The sequence below is a fragment of the Saccostrea cucullata genome, unplaced genomic scaffold (genome assembly GCF_032062105.1).
Source record: "Saccostrea cucullata isolate Sc308-1 unplaced genomic scaffold, CSIRO_AGI_Scuc_v1 ctg802, whole genome shotgun sequence".
NCBI classification, from domain to species: Eukaryota; Metazoa; Mollusca; class Bivalvia; order Ostreida; family Ostreidae; genus Saccostrea; species Saccostrea cuccullata.
Genome location: NW_026941574.1, coordinates 5,108 through 21,823, shown reverse-complemented (window position 1 = coordinate 21,823; position 16,716 = coordinate 5,108). Strand labels below are relative to the sequence as shown.

Below are 16,716 nucleotides of genomic sequence, written 5' to 3'. Positions count from 1 at the left end.
AAAGGACGACAAAAAGATCTACATGTATAAAATAAAAAGTTGGTGTGGCATCCCACATTAAAATCGTATACTATATAAACAATCGGTGATCAAAGGATCTATGCCAAATAACTAACATTTAATATACTTTTTCCTACTTCAATAATTTTATCTTTCGTGACTAAGCTTTGTTTCTTTGCCACCGTGTTCTAAAATTTAAACGTTCTAGGCCTATATTATAACATAATAAGGATCGGGTTCGGAAGAGGGATGGTCTAATAAATGTTTTAAACCACGTGCTTTGCATGTGACTTTCAAGCTCGATATTGACCAAGTTTATCGTGGAAACAAAAATGACGGAAGAGATACCTGTAATACCGAAAGTTTCGAGTTTAATCGTCCACAGCGGGAATATTGTCAACTGGAATAGACTGAAACGACACCCAAACAACGGGGCAACTGCAGAGGTAAGATCTGACCAAATCTTCACCTGTATATTCGAGGTAGAGGAGAAAGTAGGTCAGTTTTATTTGATTAATGCTAACAGGAGCTTGTTCGTTGTTATGTTTCAGTTAATCAGGATTTGGGTTATTTAGGAAAAAAAGATAATATTTGCTCTCTGTAAAACAAATATATTTCAGAAAACATTCATATTATAATGATGCGCAAAAATTGATAGCTTCCCTCTTGTTTCTGTAATCATAGTAATAAACTAATATTAGTTTTCCTCATACATGTTACTCCAAATGAATTACATGTACAGGCACAGTCACTTACGCCTCCAGTGAAAACATGTCTCAGTTAGGGTAAAGTGATCTTGAGTCGGACACGATCTAGAGTCGGACGATTTTGACGCTATTTTTAACAGACTTCCGATAATGATTCCACCCTCCGTCACGATTGACTGAATCAAGCAATTTTTAATCTTTTAAGAGTTGTCTTTCTTTATCGAAAGACGATGTTGCTGTGTTTATGACGTTCGACCTTAGGAAGGACTAATCACCAGGGAATTCGAAGACCCGCTCGGCAAAATTTTGATAAATCAAATGCTTGGAACTTATCAGGTCGTGTAAAAGAATTTAATTTGAAAGTTAAAATTAGGCATAAACTATGCAGTAAACATTGTAAATACATAATTATAAATTGTTTTATGAGATATTTAATTCTTTTTCGAAGAAATAAAGTTTCGGTGCAGTGACTCAATTTGATCTTGAGTCGGACAGTAAATTTTAGCTATTTGATGTTAAGTCGGACACTATCAGAATTTATATGAATCTTACCACATATATAATTGCTTGAGAAATATTATGAATTAAGCCGAATGTTTGAATTTTCTTTTGTTAAAGATAACACTAAAATTCCCTCTTTTAAAAAAATATTTAAAATTAATAAATTAATTCAATACAGAATGGAATATAGGGGTGAGGTTATGATGGAGATTTATAGAGCGTATTGTGTAGCATTAGAAAGTGGTTTTGATTTTAAAATCTAACTCTCTCGATCATAAAATTAGCGTACGTTTTATGATTAGCGTTCCGAGTATATTGCACTGAACATTAAAAGTTTTTTTTTTCTATATGAAAAGAAAACAAACCATTTCTCAAGAAGAAAATTTTTCACACAAAATCATCAATAGCATGTCGCTCACCAATAAGTCTTTGTTAAGACTGTAGCTCTACTGGTTTGTACTCTTAAAGTAGCCGTTGAACTTGAATTTTTTAAAAGTGTCTTTAGTAACCACAGCAACACCGTTCATAAATATATAGACATGCAGAATTGGGTACTTGTATGCCAAGTTATATTGAAATCAGACCAAAACTGTAGGAGAAGAAGCATTAATTTTGGGGGGAAATGTTAACCAACGGACGGACAACGGACACATCACTATCGCATAAGCTCCTCTGGTCATGGAGTGACCAGTAGAGCTATAAATCAATTACCTTCCGCAAAGATCTTGCTTTAAATTGCAGGGACAGAATGCAGAATTTACAAAGAATTGAAACGTACCTGAAAGTGACCAATAATTCCATTTGATAGTCAGCTGCTCTAGACCCTCACATTTTTGACATAACAAATTAGATTATAGACATAAATAGTTTTCTCTCTTAAAAATGAAACTTCCATAACATAATTGTTATTGCGTTTAAGGTAATTTTTTTTTAAATTATTTGGGAGGTAAAAACTGTGTACTTTTGATTAATTAAAATCTTTATCTAGCCGAGAATTTTAATTCCTAGCTATAACTGGAAATCATTTCCGTAATTATATTCTTAGTTTTCCCTAAATTCTATCTTAATATCGGATACCTGCGAATGACTGATAAAGATGGCAATTTTTAAAGTGTTTAAAAAGACCCAAAATATACACAAATTAGGCCTAATACGAGATTTAAAAAAATAATAAAGATGGGGGGGGGGGTCACATGTCAAGGTCAGACTCTTCCTTTTTTTCCCCGTGAAAGACGAATTATTTATTGTCATAATCCACCTCATAATCAAAAAGGGGTACTTTAAAGATTGTACAGAAATTACAAAAAGGGGTTAGGGAAACGGAGGTGTGGGGGTGACGGTCTATATATATTGACATTTTTTTTTTTTGCTTGTTCTTTTTTTTTTTTAGTTTTCTTCTGACCCCCTGTCTTTAAATATATTGTCTGTGAAAGTCCCAAGCTTGTTCAATGATGAAGTGCACCTCAGCGGGTGTATATAGGGTCTTGTAAGTTAATTAGTTCCTACATTTATATGTGTCCGACTCAATATCAAATGTGTCCGACTTACGATCGAATTTCGATGGTGGTGGTTAATCACATCTGAATGCTTTGTAAGGTAAAATACCGAGGTAATCCAAGCAAAAATAAGAAGATCTTTGCTAGTTCTTTCGGACAGTACCCAATAGCAGAGGGTATACAACCGAATGTGACCTGCACACACGAAGGAAACCTAGAGCTGTCCGACTCACGATCACTTTACCCTAAAAGGATTTCGGCTGAATTTTTCGAATAAATTGATGATCATTGAAATGTCATGTGTCTACTCATGTATAATTATGTCAAACTAAGTCCAGTGCCCATTTTATCTTTTTTTTTTCTGAAGTTCAGGGCAATCAAAAATCAAGGGCGGATTCAGGGGGGTTTGGGGGGGTTCGGGAAAACCCCCCCGCTCATTGATTTTTTTTTTTTTTACAAGTGTCATTTTGTCATTTTGTTGCATTGATAAGACTCTAATAAACATAAACCCTTTGTTTGTACAACTGTGAAATATACATCCACTACGTAACAGGAAATCTCTTTCCGCTTGAACGCACACAATACACAGGTAATCAACAGAGAGAGTGCCTCAGACATCGGGTAGTCTGTGCATCTAGTGAAGTCACAAGATCACAGTACAATGTAGTTAGGTACCAACAACAGAAAACTGCATAGTTACGGTGCTGCTCAGTAATATTCTTTTGCTGATAAAATGCATGTTTTTTAAACTATGAATAAACTATTATTCAGGGTTTTTTTTTACCGTTTTAAAATTAAATTAATATATTTTTTTTTACAAAACCAGGTTGGCTTAGCAAACCCCTCTAGTCATGCTAGTTTTGACAGATTCTCCAGTTTATGTAAACTTTTTCTTCAGTTAAGATCTAGACAGTTTGAAATTTCATTAATTGTACACGTGTGTTTATATTCCAAATCATATTGACAGTATATACTCAAGTAAGTTGAAAAGCACAAGTTAGGGATTCTGAAAAGAATTTTTAAAATTTGCACATTAGTTGTATCTTGGAAGTCAGCCTGACATAGAACTAAATTAATTGTAGGTGCATTTAAAGTAAACTAAGACAACTTGAAGTCAACTGCATGCATTCCTAAAATTGTCAGATTTAACATTTTTTAAAGCAAAGTCTAAAGTCTTGTGTTAAAGTTAAATTAAATTGAAAACATTTTATTAAAAATTTGTGATGATCGGTCTTTAAAAAAGCTACAAAAAGTACCCCTAAAATGCTGGAAAATGCACCATTTAGAACCATTTAAAACAACCCCCACCTATGGGAGGGGGACACCCCCTCCCATGCCCTCCCCCTTCGGCCCTTTGGGACTCAAACCCCCCCCCCACATGAACTTCTGGATCCGCCACTGAAAATTGCTAATTTAAAGTAAAGTAAAGTCATGCCATGGATTGCTTTTCTGGTCTTAGTTTAAGAAGTATTTTATTCATAATATACAAAGTGTACAATATGAATATGGATTGAACAGCAGGCCAAGGGCCTATATTAGTTCTCTCCATTTGAGATCAAGGTACAATTAAATTACTGTACATATTTTAAGTTCCACAAAACATATTAAGAGAATTATAAAGAATACATGATTGAAGAAAAATTGAGGGGAAAAAATGCATAAAGAAAACAATAAAATAAATTTAAAAGAAAAAAAATGATGGAAAAAAAACAAACAAAAAATTAAGTAATAAGAATATGGAGAGGAAGGCTCAGACTAAAATCTTTTAGTGTTTTTTTTATAAAATTATGAACTTGGTCAAAGAATAACATATTTTCTCTAAGAGGTAGACAATCATAACCTGATAATACAATATTGACATCTCTATAGGTATGTCATTGTCACTCATATATGTAATTAAAGAGTTCCTGGCAAAATTTTGTGGTCTTAAGCAGGATGCAGGAAATTAAATCCATCATATTTCTTATCCTTTTCAGATTGCAGAATGTATTGATGCCACATTAAAAAGTAATTTGGAAAATGCAGACAAAACTGCTCTCCAGGTAAGAGCAACATTGATCAGAAGAGAGGTGCAATTTTATTTTTAAAAAAGTTTTGATTGTTTATCATGTTTAAAAGGGAAAATTCAGCTGAAAATACATGTATACTGGTTAGTATATATTGGTTCAATTAAACTGAAAAGTTTATTTTAAATATTCCAGAGAAAGCTATTGTCAAAAAGAATTTTTTTCATGTTGCTAAGCAATATAACCATCAAAGAGAAATATTTAAAAGTTATCATTATACCCCAGTATACTGTTTTATTTGAGCACATGTTCAGTGTGTAATTGAATAGCTTGATAAGTGGGTCAAGGAAAATTTAAGAATTCAGTTTTTCTTGCCATTCTTATGATTGCATGTTTGATTATCAAATAGCAGCATATCTGTCTGGCTACTTCTGTTTATCCAATTATTTTTTTGTGGCAGTTGTGAATTGACATTTGTAAAATTAAAACATAGATCCAAGATAAGCAAATTAAAATGTGTTATCATTAATGAAATATGGCAAGTGAAAACTTTGGCATTTAGCTATAGATTTTAATTTTGCTTCTTGACAAGAGGGAAAAAGTCTGTGAGTTGAAACTGACAACAATTAGTAATCACTTGTAAATTTAATTAATATGCTTAAATCCTCAGCATACAAATATTCTACCTTGTTTTCTGAGAATTCAAATTTTCACCTAAGTAATAGCAATGTGTTTTAACGCTGAGGCTTGATTTAGTTGATAATGCAATTTATTGAAGACTTTTTTCATATTTATTTATGACTTTATTCAGATTTAATTTGTTTTTATTCTGATAGTATGAAACCAGTCTGGAGTACAAGTGCACTAAGTTTATTGAACCACTGCCGGCAGAGGAGAGGGGTGATCTGAAGGTCACAGGTAATAAAATTCTCCAGACATTACTTTAATTAGATTTTATCAATAAACTCCATTCATCTGCATTATAAATAAATGCAGAATGAACAGAAAATTGCAAAGCCACAAAATTTGGCAACAATAATTCTATGTTTTGACTGATATCAAGTTATACATTTAACCTTTTTTTTCAGTCAAGGTTTTCCTGTGTAAATTACTACCTCCAGCCACACTGAAAGAGGGAATAGAAAAAGGCAAGTGAAGAATGTTTTGTTTTTGAAAAATTAATATCCATTTGCCTGCGTGACTATGCTCAGTAAAAAAAAAAGGATGGAGGGGGGGGATACATTTCACAAACCTGCAGGATTTTTTCCAGGTGCCAGGTCAGTTTATAAAAAAAATTGTGCTTAAAATATATCCAGTAGATGTGCATGCAGATACATGGTTGTATTAATTAACAGACAAATTCAGGAGAATAGGATAAAACATAATCCCCTTAATAAAATGTTAAGTTAGATCTCAATAGATTACCTAGAATATCTTAAATCTTGTTCAGTTAGATCTCAGTAGATTACCTAGAATATTTTAAGTTCATTTTGTCATTAAAGGCAAAGTGTGCATGTAAATTTCAATTATAACATGCACAAAAATTTTACATATTGCAGGCCTAAAGTGACCTGTCCATCTCAACTATAATAAAAAGCAAAGCAGAACTCAGAACTCACTAGCATAAGTAGTTATGTACAGATAATTATGAAAAATAACCACAACTTTGACCTTGAAATATGAAAGAGGCAATAGAACGTACACATTTAGAATGCAGTCATCCATATCACATAGGCTTCTAAATGTAAGTGTCTGAAAAGAAAAAAAATAAGATTGCAAATTACATATACATTTTCTTTGAGGACTGAATGATTGTGATTTACTGATATTTTAACTATTTTCTTAGAAAAATAAAGTATATAAGTTTTTATTTTTGGTGTACTTATAGTAATATTTTGTTGATATATCTTATTCTCTCTCTCTCTCTTTCATCAATTCAACAGTTTTTAAATGTGTTTGTGCTTCAGTTGGCAAACACCAAATCAAGGGGTACCTGGATATCTCTAGTAGTTTTTTTTTTTAGCTCCTCTGGTCAAGCACTTGATTTTGATGAATGGTGTTCCTGTGCTTACCAAAATAAGAATTATGTTAAATTTAAAACCACTACATTTAAAGATATGTTCTAATATGTTTTAATTTTTTTTTTTTAAATTTATTTACAGAAACAACACATTACATATATGTTCGGAAGCAAACATTTGGCACACTCACATACAGACATACACACACTTACATACAGAGCGAGACACACACCTACAATATTACATGTGGAAGGGGGGTGAAATAAATATCAGTCAGTCTTACATAGGTTACAATATAACAATACTATAATTATGTATGTTTTAATTTTGATAAAACAAGAAACACAAGGATACCACATCATCCTTCATCTAATTAAGATTTCAATAACCAATATTGCATTGATTAAAAACACAGGAAAAATTATTCTTTCCTAAATGCTAGACCTCCTGCAGTTTTGTGCTTTAACTAGAACAGACAGGTAGAAATACAGACACGTAGAAGTACAAAACATAGTCTTATAAGTGGCACAGTCAGGTAGAAATACAAAATGTACCTTATGGCTTAATTACAGTCTCACAAATAGAATAAATAGGTAGAAAAAATAAAATGTACAGTCTTAATTATAATTTAAATACATGTAGTACAGACAGGTACAAATACAGAAATTTGGGTAAGCATTTCCTACTGAAATTTACACAAGGCCAAAGGAACAGGATGTGTGCCCCCCCCCCTCCAATACTATACTACACCAAAGTGTCCCCCTAAAGTTGTGTCCCCCGAAACTGAAATTTCTATCTATGGACCTATTACCCACCTTATGCATATGAAACATATCCATGCTAATGCTTGTTTGTCTAAACCTTATCATTCAGCAATTCTTTTGTGATGTCTTAAGAAAAATTTAAATATTTGTTCAGAAAGATTTGTGTATTAATTTTTTAATTGACGACATTGATACTTGTAATAATAATGTAGTATTGCTTTATGTTAAAGTTTTGACAGAGCTGAATATCACATTCATTGAGACTGTGTTGCTGGCCCTACCAGAACTGGAAGAAGAGAAAGATCTCTCTCTGTCTGTCATCCAACCATACTGGGAGGTGCTGGAAGAGATGGTGGAAGAAGAGAAAGTTCTCTCCCTTGGAATAGCTGATCTAAATAAGGAACAGCTAGAAGAGCTTCACAAATGGGCGAAGGTAAGTAATGGCTTTGGAGCATATTATTTTGTGTCATATTTGAAATAGCTTTGTTGTGGCAAATTTTTCCTAAGATTGATTAATATGTAATAACTTTGAAGTTGTAAAACTATTTACATCATCAAACTATAAAACAAGTCTAGTATTGAAGAGAAACTTAATTATTTAGGTGTCAAGATGATATTTGAAACTAATTACATCCCTAGTAAGAAATCTTAGATAGGTCACATTTAAGGTTTTCATAAGCCACCTTTCATGTACAATGTGATGTAGATCATAATTCTTTGTCAAGATTTTTGAATTTGTTAATTATTTCGATTTAACAGTATGTGATTTTAATAACTATTCATATATTTGGACTAAAATGAGATGCTATTATCCCACAGGTAAAACCTGGAATCAATCAGGTAAACCTGGAGTCCTGTTGTGTAATGCCTAAGGACCTGACTGAGTACGCTAAACAGAATGATATTCAGCTTCTTAGTCACAATGATGCCAGGGGTAAGATTGTCAACTTTTTAATGTTAATTTTTAATGTTTTTATAATGTGTGAATGTTAACTTCCTTTTTTCGTGGTAAGGGAGGTAAATCAAATTGTATTCATTTTCTAAAATCCGAATTGAAAATGAAATTTTAAAAAAAATTGAATACCGGGTATTAGAGTTATCTTTCTTTCTCTATTTCATCAAATCCATAGGCACAGATAAACAATTTGATGGCATTCAAACACAGTCAAAAACCTTTTTTCTAACTTTAATGGAATGGTATATTTTTTGTGTTCAGTGTAGAAATACATGACTACAGTAAATATTAAAGATTCAATTTGAAGATGGTGGTCCTTATTTTATTTTCCTGTATATTCTTCTGTAGCAGACCTGTTTACTATTACAATTTTGCCATATTTTGTGCAGATTTTTAGTCTAGATGCCATTATGAAAATATGGAAATATGTTCGTTTAGAATTTAGCCTTTAAAATCACTAAAGAAGAGAAAGATTTCAAACACATATAAGGGATGTCAGGTCATTATAAACGCTGTGGTATTGTTAAATTACAAAGACCTTGTTGTTAAACCATGTTTTTCTAATCAGAAAAGCAGTTTTCTCTATGAATATTTGTAAAATCGATTAAAAGTGAAATCTTTCTGGCAAATGCTAAATCTCACGAACAAATCAAATAAAAAAAAATGAAAGACAAAGATATGGGTAAACAAATCTGCTGTAGGAACTGTTGTATGAACAGTACTAAGTGTTACTTAATTATATGGATTAACTTTTAATGCTGCTTATAAATTTATTGTTGTAGATATTCTTCCTAATGAGAAACTGTGTGACATTATCAAGAAAAATACCACAGGGAAAGACAGCCTCTCATGGGAAATGTTGTGGGTACTTCGATATTCTGTGCTCATAAAATGTCGAGGAATCATTAAAACAAAGGCATACATTACAAAATGTGGGCGTGACCCAAAGCACAGAAAGTGACCTTTGACCTTTTGATGACAGGGACTTTAATATTCTGTATGAAATTGTTCAACTCTGTTCTTCCTTTAGTCAAGATTTCTCAAGTGATTTTTGTTCATTTGCTTCTGAGGATGAATAGAGTAGATTCCTAACCTCTCTGAGTCTCGTAGAGAGTATAATGAAATCAATTTGAAGTCTGACATTATAAATTATTTTACAATGGAGTACTTAGACTTTTCAGAATAAACTTAAGACCACTGCCTACATTAATTGTTAGAAACAGGCATATCCTAAAATTGTAATTTGATCAAAAAAATTTTCATTCTTAAATTACATTTGGCCAGTGGCCTTAAATGTAGTGTTTAAATTACTAAAAAATATTATGTATCTGCATTGTCATGCATCTTTCAGATCATGAATTATGATTTCACAAGAAATTCAATTTGAAGTCTGACTTTATGAATTATTTTACAATGGACTATGTGTACTTAGACTTTTAAGAATAAACTTAAGACCACTGCCTACATTAATTGGGTAGAAACAGGCATATCCTAAAATTGTAATTTGATCAAATGTCCTTTTTTTTTTTTTTACATCCAAGGATCATTTCATTCTTATTTATTACTGTTGTTGACATTTGGCCAGTGGCCTTATATTTTTTACTTTGCCTGTGTATACCTTTATACAATTTCAAGTTTAACTAGTTTTCAAAGAAAAAGTGATGGAGATGCAAATTTTTTTTTTTAAAGAAGTTGTTAGTAATGATCATGTTTACTGAATACCAATTACTTTGAAAATTAAAAAAAGCAAAACAACATTATGCAAAACAATATATGCACCTATTGATTAAGCATGAAATTGAATTGAAGAACCATGTAAATCACTAAATGATGAATTCATTTAATTCCAACATTTTAAAACAATTACATATTTTTTTATGGAAAATTTCATTCCTGGAAAGTGTAAATAATTTTTTGACACATTTGTACATACATTGTTAATGCCATGCATGTACATGTATTTGTAATTATAGATGTGAAATTATCTCATTAATTAAAGGGCTGATAAATCATGTGTAATCTTTAGATTTGTACTGAAATGTACGTGTTCATGCACTATGTTGAATATTTTGTTTTTTATCGTAATCACATACATGTAATGGTAGTTCATATCTATGTATTATGATTGTTATCAATTTATAAATTTTTTCTACTTTGTTTTTAGTATACAAATAAGAGAAAATAAAAAAATTAAAGGAATTACTGTATGTAATAATGAAAAGAAAATTTCTCAACTAGCTGATGAAAATTATCCTTGATGGTAGCAAGGAATGTTAGAAACATACATTTTGCTAATACATATGTAAAAGAAAGATTTTAATCTGATATATAGAACTTAATGATGTAGAACTTCAAAATATGAGGTTCTTTTAATTGAATTATACACACCAAAGTTATAAAACTGCACATGTGAAGAAAAAACTGATCAAAACTTTGTCATAAATGTTTTTATGGCAATTCCAAACCCAATGACAATTTTTATAAAGAGTTGGATAAAGTATTCAAAAAAAAAGGATGTAATTGTTAAAACATATGAAGATATGATGATAAATGTAAAGGCTTTTACATCTTCCTTAATTTTTACTTACTGTCAAATAGAGATCAACACGATTTTATACCAATGTTAGATATAAAGAAAGTTACAACATGTGGATCACATTTTGTTTGCTTTTGTCATGTGCAGTTACAGCAAATGCTCCACTTTTTTATAATCATATCCTTGTTGGAACTTTTTTCAATAAATCCATGTTTGATGCTAATATCCGAACCACTGACTTATGAATCTGTTTGTGATATATATCCACAAGTGAAAATTAATTTTCTCAAACATGAGTGTTATAAGTGCTATTAAAGCATGGATGAAAAAAGCAAATTTTGATGGAAATGTAACTAAATCACAAAACCCTCTGGTTATGTCAAATATAAATACCCTTTTAGAGGCAAAAAATCAAGGCAATTTTATAATCTTCTCAACCAAAATAGTTTGGAATGAAATATTTGAACTAAATGACAAAGAATGGAAAATGATTTTTAAATTGCCTTTTAAAGTTACAAACAATTGCAAACTGGGTTCCAGATAATTTTGAAGAAACAAAAATTGTACCTTCTGTCAAGTAGAAGAAGAAACAATTGAACATTTGCTTTGGGAGTGTGATCATGTACAAGATTTTTTAAGAGAATTTGAGAATTACCTTGAAAATATAACAAATCTTCAGATATCAGTAACAAAAAATAATTTTATTTTTGGATTCTTAGATAAAAGGAAAAAGATACAAAATAATCTTTTTCTATGGCTTAAATATTATATCTACACAATGAGGTGCACAGAAGAAAGTTCTGCTTTTTATGAATTCATTTTATGCCAATATATTGCATACAAAAATGGTGAAAAGGATATGTTTGATACCTGCTGGAAAGGCTTCAATTTTTTAGTTATAAATATTGTGAATGCATTCCTCTCTTCTTCCCCCCTCCTCCCTCTCTTTTTTTCCCTCTCTTTCTAAAATGAAAAAAATACACCTTCTGTATTTGTTATTAATCATTTATTGTATTAAATAACAGAATGTGTAAAACAAAAATAAAGAATTATAAAAAAAAAAGTATAAGTTTTCAAAGAAAAAGTGTTGGAGATGCAGAATTTTTTTTAAAGAAGTTGTTATTAATGATCATATTTACTGAATACTAATTACTTTGAAAATCAAAAAAAAAAAAAAATGCAAAACAAAATTTATGCAAAACAATATATGCACTTATTAATTTAATCATGAAATTGAATTGAAGAACCATGTAAATGATGAATTCATTTAATTCCAATATTTTAAAACAATTACATATTTTTTTTATGGAAAATTTCATTCCTGGAAAGTGTAAATAATTTTTTGACACATTTGTACATACATTGTTAATGCCTTGCATGTACATGTATTTGTAATTATAGATGTGAAATTATCTCATAAATTAAAGGGCTGATAAATCATGTGTAATCTTTAGATTTGTAATGAAATGTGCATGTTCATGCACTATGTTGAATATTTTGTTTTTTTTATGTAATCATAAATGAAATGGTAATTCATATCTATGTATTATGATTGTTATCAATTTATAAATTCTGTTTGTTAAGAATGAGTAAATAAAGATTGTTTAAACCTATCTGCATACATTTTGCTAAATGTAAAAGAAATGATATATAGAACTTAATGGTGAACATTTACTGAGGTTCTTTTATGAACATCATACACACCCAAGTTATAAAACTGCACATGTGAAGTAAATGAAATGATACTATTGTTTGCAGCTAACTATAAAGTTTCACGTTTCGTCACGATCTTTTTCGTCAGAATCCAGCGTAAACAATTCACGTGAGGTCATCAAATTTCAACATTGATACGGAAATAGTCTGTTGCACAAACCAGAGAAGAAAGTTCCTTCGTAAAGCTTGCGGTTAGGAGGCGTGTACAATTTACCTTGAGTGCAGCTGTCAACTAGATTGTGACGTAATGTGAAACTTTACAGTCAGCTGCAAACAATAGTAATAAGTCATAAATGTTCAACCAAATGGACAAAAAAGGCACTTACATGTAGCCTATGCTATTCTTTACCTTTATTTTTGACTTGTGCTCAGGTGAGCTTTTCTGATCACATTTTGTTTGCTTTTGTCTGTCTGAAAACTTTTCACATATGCAACTTTTTCTCAAGAACCACTGGGCCAAATTCAACCAAACTTGCCACAAAGCATCCTTGGGATAAGGGGATTTCAGTTTGTTGATAGGAAGAGTCTTATCTTTATTCAAGGGGTGATAATTAAGAATTTGTAAAAAGAAATTGTGGCATCTTTTAAAAAATCGTCTCAAGAACCTCTGGGCCAGAAAAGATGAAACTTAAGAGAAAGCTGCTTTTTCTATGCCAATGTGCTCAGAGGAACGATGTTACCCAAAGGCTTCTTGTTTGATTAAAAAGTATCCCAGTTAAAAGATTAAAATTATTGGTGACCAAACAGAGGTCTTGCCACATGACAGTTGTGAAATATGAAAGCCCTAGCACCAACCAATCAAGAGTTGTGGCCAAAGTAAGAGTTTTTCAGAAGTAGGTCTAATTTCAAGGTCATTTGATCAAAACTGTTGGTACACTCAGGAAAGTCTTATTAAAAGAAATACGCGTGAAAATGAGAAAAATGAAAGCCCTGGCAAAATCCCGTTACGAGAAGATATGACAAAAGGTTTTAGGCCAACTCCAAATCCGAGGCCCAGGATCAAATTTATTAGTACCCAAGAGAAGATCTTGTCAAACGTTGACTAGTGTAATCTGAAAGAAATAGCCCCAAACATTCAAAACTGGTTGCCAAGGTTTAACGTTTTTTTTTTTAAATGGGTAGCAATCCAAGGTCAATATATACAAGAAATACACCTGTGAAATATAAAGGCCATAGCCCCATCAATTTAAAAGTTATGGGCAAGGTTTAAATTTTTCCGGACACACAGACAGACAGATGGACGGGGCAAAAACTCTGAATCTTCGATAAATGGGGCATAAAAAGCCAGCAAACTCTGACCGAAAGTCTTTAAAATGATATGAACCTCAAGGGAGACAACGTTAAATTACGACATTCGCATTCTCGGGTAAAATTGCTCGAGAATTATAATTTACGACTTAATACAGATTACCCAAATAAAGGAATCGATATGGTGAAATATCATCATATAACGGTCATATGATATTTAATTACAGTGTAAGTGGATCTACTAGCGTACCTAGTTCGTTAATCCCAAAAAGTATTTTGTAATGTTACCGCATAATTCTTACTATATTTACAATTTGTTAAAATTACTAGTTTTGTAAGTTCAACAAAGAGCAGTTATTGAACCATTATTATAATTTTTTTTTTTGATTATATTTTAGTTTCCCTATGTTAAAAATGGAAATGTTTTTAACAGGGTAATTTAACAAAGGTGAGATGAAACAAAATACTTAGATTTCACAAAATTCATAAAATTCAAGCAGAAAATAAAGACACTTGGTTCAGCTTTACAGAACCTCTCTGGTTAGATTTCAAAATGATTTGCGTATATTTAAATCAGTCGGTAGCCAGTCCCGTGATCGGAAGATAGAGTTGTAGAGTGTTCGAATCACGGGCGTGACTGACCTATGTCGGTAAAAGTAGGCAGCAACTGTCCCATAAAACTTTAAAAACCAAGGCCTTTTTCACGGTAGGCGTTTGCACGATAAATTTTATAGAAATCCTCACTGCTCAATGGCCTGAATACCAAGTGATATCTTACATGCATATGAAGTTATTTCTGAATTGATTTCCCGCTATTCTATCACTTCAAAATCTCAATTCAAGACCTCTTACGTTAATTTTACACTTTAAAAATTGTCTTTATCAAATAACAGTCAGACGTTAAAAATGTGCTGAGAGTGCTAAAAAATTTTGTCACATATACAAACTTGCATATTTAAAAGTTCGTGTGATTGCATTTTATTCAAATCACCTCTGATATTTTATTTAAAACGTCCAATCAAGATTGAAATTGATAATCAATTCTTTCTTTGAAATATCAAACCCCTTTCTCTCATTTTCTAGGCACAAATCGATAATTATTGGCTTTACAGTTTATCAAGCGTATTCCAAAACCAAATTATCGTATAGTGAAGAATGTCATTGTACCAAACAGCTTTTACATTAGGATGATTATATGTTTACAATTGAAGACAAAACAGACATTTATGAGATAGATATTTCATTACAATGCGATATATGTAATATAGTGAAATCTATTGTTTTTTCCTTCGAACGAGACCAGACTCTACAGAGTGTAAATCAGATCTGTTTAATTTTTGGATATTATACTATAGAAAGGGATGTCAATGGTAACCTAACAACTAGCTGGCTTTATGATTAACGAATGGACTTAACTTTTCAATTTCTCTTACTTAGGTAGCAATATACCTTTATCACCTGCATACGATGTTAATATATCTCAGTTAATTAATTCGAAACACTAGAACATGCTCTACGAACAGTTTATAAAACGAGATAATTTATTGACAAAGAAGTTGATGAAGCAGTCTTGTTTGAAGTCATCATTTCTTAAGTTTTATGGTGGATACAATGACCTTGTCAGCAAATACAATCTTTCATTAAGTCAAATGCTGACTTACATTTTCCATATAAGTTGTTAGACCATTATTTGCACACCAAATTAATTATCAATTGATTTTCCCGTTATTTACCGATCATAACAAAGAGCCCATGGCGGGTGTGACCGTTTGGCAGGGATCCCTTATTTTCACTGATCCCCCCTCATGCATGTAATATTTCTTGTTTATTGTACTGTACATATCTTCTTTTCACTGTTTTGTCAGTTATGAGAATAAAGTTCAAGTTCAAGATGTTTTTTGTTTGCTCTGCTCCTGATTTGTATAGTTTGAATGGACCTTTGAACTTAGATACTTCCCGTTACCTTCATCACTGAGGTCCCGTTGCAGTAGCTATTGGCATGAAAGGGATCCCTCCATGTTAAATGTGAAGGGAAAATAATCTTAAATTTAAAGTTTAAAAGAAAAGCAGGACTACATTTTTTAGATTAAATTCTATGCAACCCAGTTTACATATCACATCATAACGTAGCTGCAGAACTGTAGCTCTCCGAAAAAATATATTGACAGACCGGAGAGCTACAGTCCACCCATTGAAAAAAAACTGTATATTTATTGCGCACAAAAAGTGTACTGTTTCTCGATTAATTTCTCCATGTTTTTAAACTGTCATCCCAAAATATTACTGACCGTGTGTTCCTACATGTAACATATTCTTTCACTGTTTCCACAACAAATCATTCCTTATGATTGTTGTTAATAGCCCTCCTGGCCCTGAAATCGAGAGCATCGAACATTTCGTCTATTTATACTGCCATTTTGGTTTGCAAGATAATCTGGTCCAACGCACTTCGTGCAGATGTCAACAACGAGAGAACTTCATAGAGGAGCAAGGAATTTTTTGAAAATGTATCTTTTTCACGATTGAGGTAAGAATTTGGAAGAATTAAACCAGAACTATAAGCACAACTTTTTGTGCCCAATAAATATACAGTTTTTACAATGGGTGGCACTGTAACTCTCCAGTCTGTCAATATATTTTTTTAATACATAGAGCTACTTTTTTATATTAAATTCTGCAGCTAATCATATTCACGTGTGTTCATCACATTCTAATAAAAAAATAGACAATTAGCTTTAAAGCTTTACCAAAGAAATATATTGAAAAGTA

General features: G+C 31.5%; 1 protein-coding gene across 1 annotated transcript; it reads left to right on the top strand.

Moving 5' to 3' along the window:
* Nucleotides 1-293: 293 nt before the first annotated feature.
* Nucleotides 294-9,696, top strand: LOC134258073 (glutamate--cysteine ligase regulatory subunit-like). The gene is made up of 7 exons (XM_062740634.1): nucleotides 294-446; nucleotides 4,681-4,746; nucleotides 5,547-5,628; nucleotides 5,799-5,858; nucleotides 7,726-7,928; nucleotides 8,315-8,429; nucleotides 9,233-9,696. The coding sequence occupies exons 1-7, from the start codon at nucleotides 333-335 to the stop codon at nucleotides 9,409-9,411; spliced, it is 819 nt and encodes a 272-aa protein (XP_062596618.1). The 5' UTR covers nucleotides 294-332; the 3' UTR covers nucleotides 9,412-9,696.
* The last annotated feature ends 7,020 nt before the right edge of the window (nucleotides 9,697-16,716 follow it).

Excerpts from the sequence above, each read along its gene's own strand:
- LOC134258073 (XM_062740634.1), top strand. The coding sequence starts at position 333 with ATGACGGAAGAGATACCTGTAATACCGAAAGTTTCGAGTTTAATCGTC. Across the intron at positions 5,859-7,725 it reads GAAAGAGGGAATAGAAAAAG|TTTTGACAGAGCTGAATATC; the intron begins GCAAGTGAAGAA and ends TTTATGTTAAAG. Across the intron at positions 7,929-8,314 it reads AGCTTCACAAATGGGCGAAG|GTAAAACCTGGAATCAATCA; the intron begins GTAAGTAATGGC and ends ATTATCCCACAG.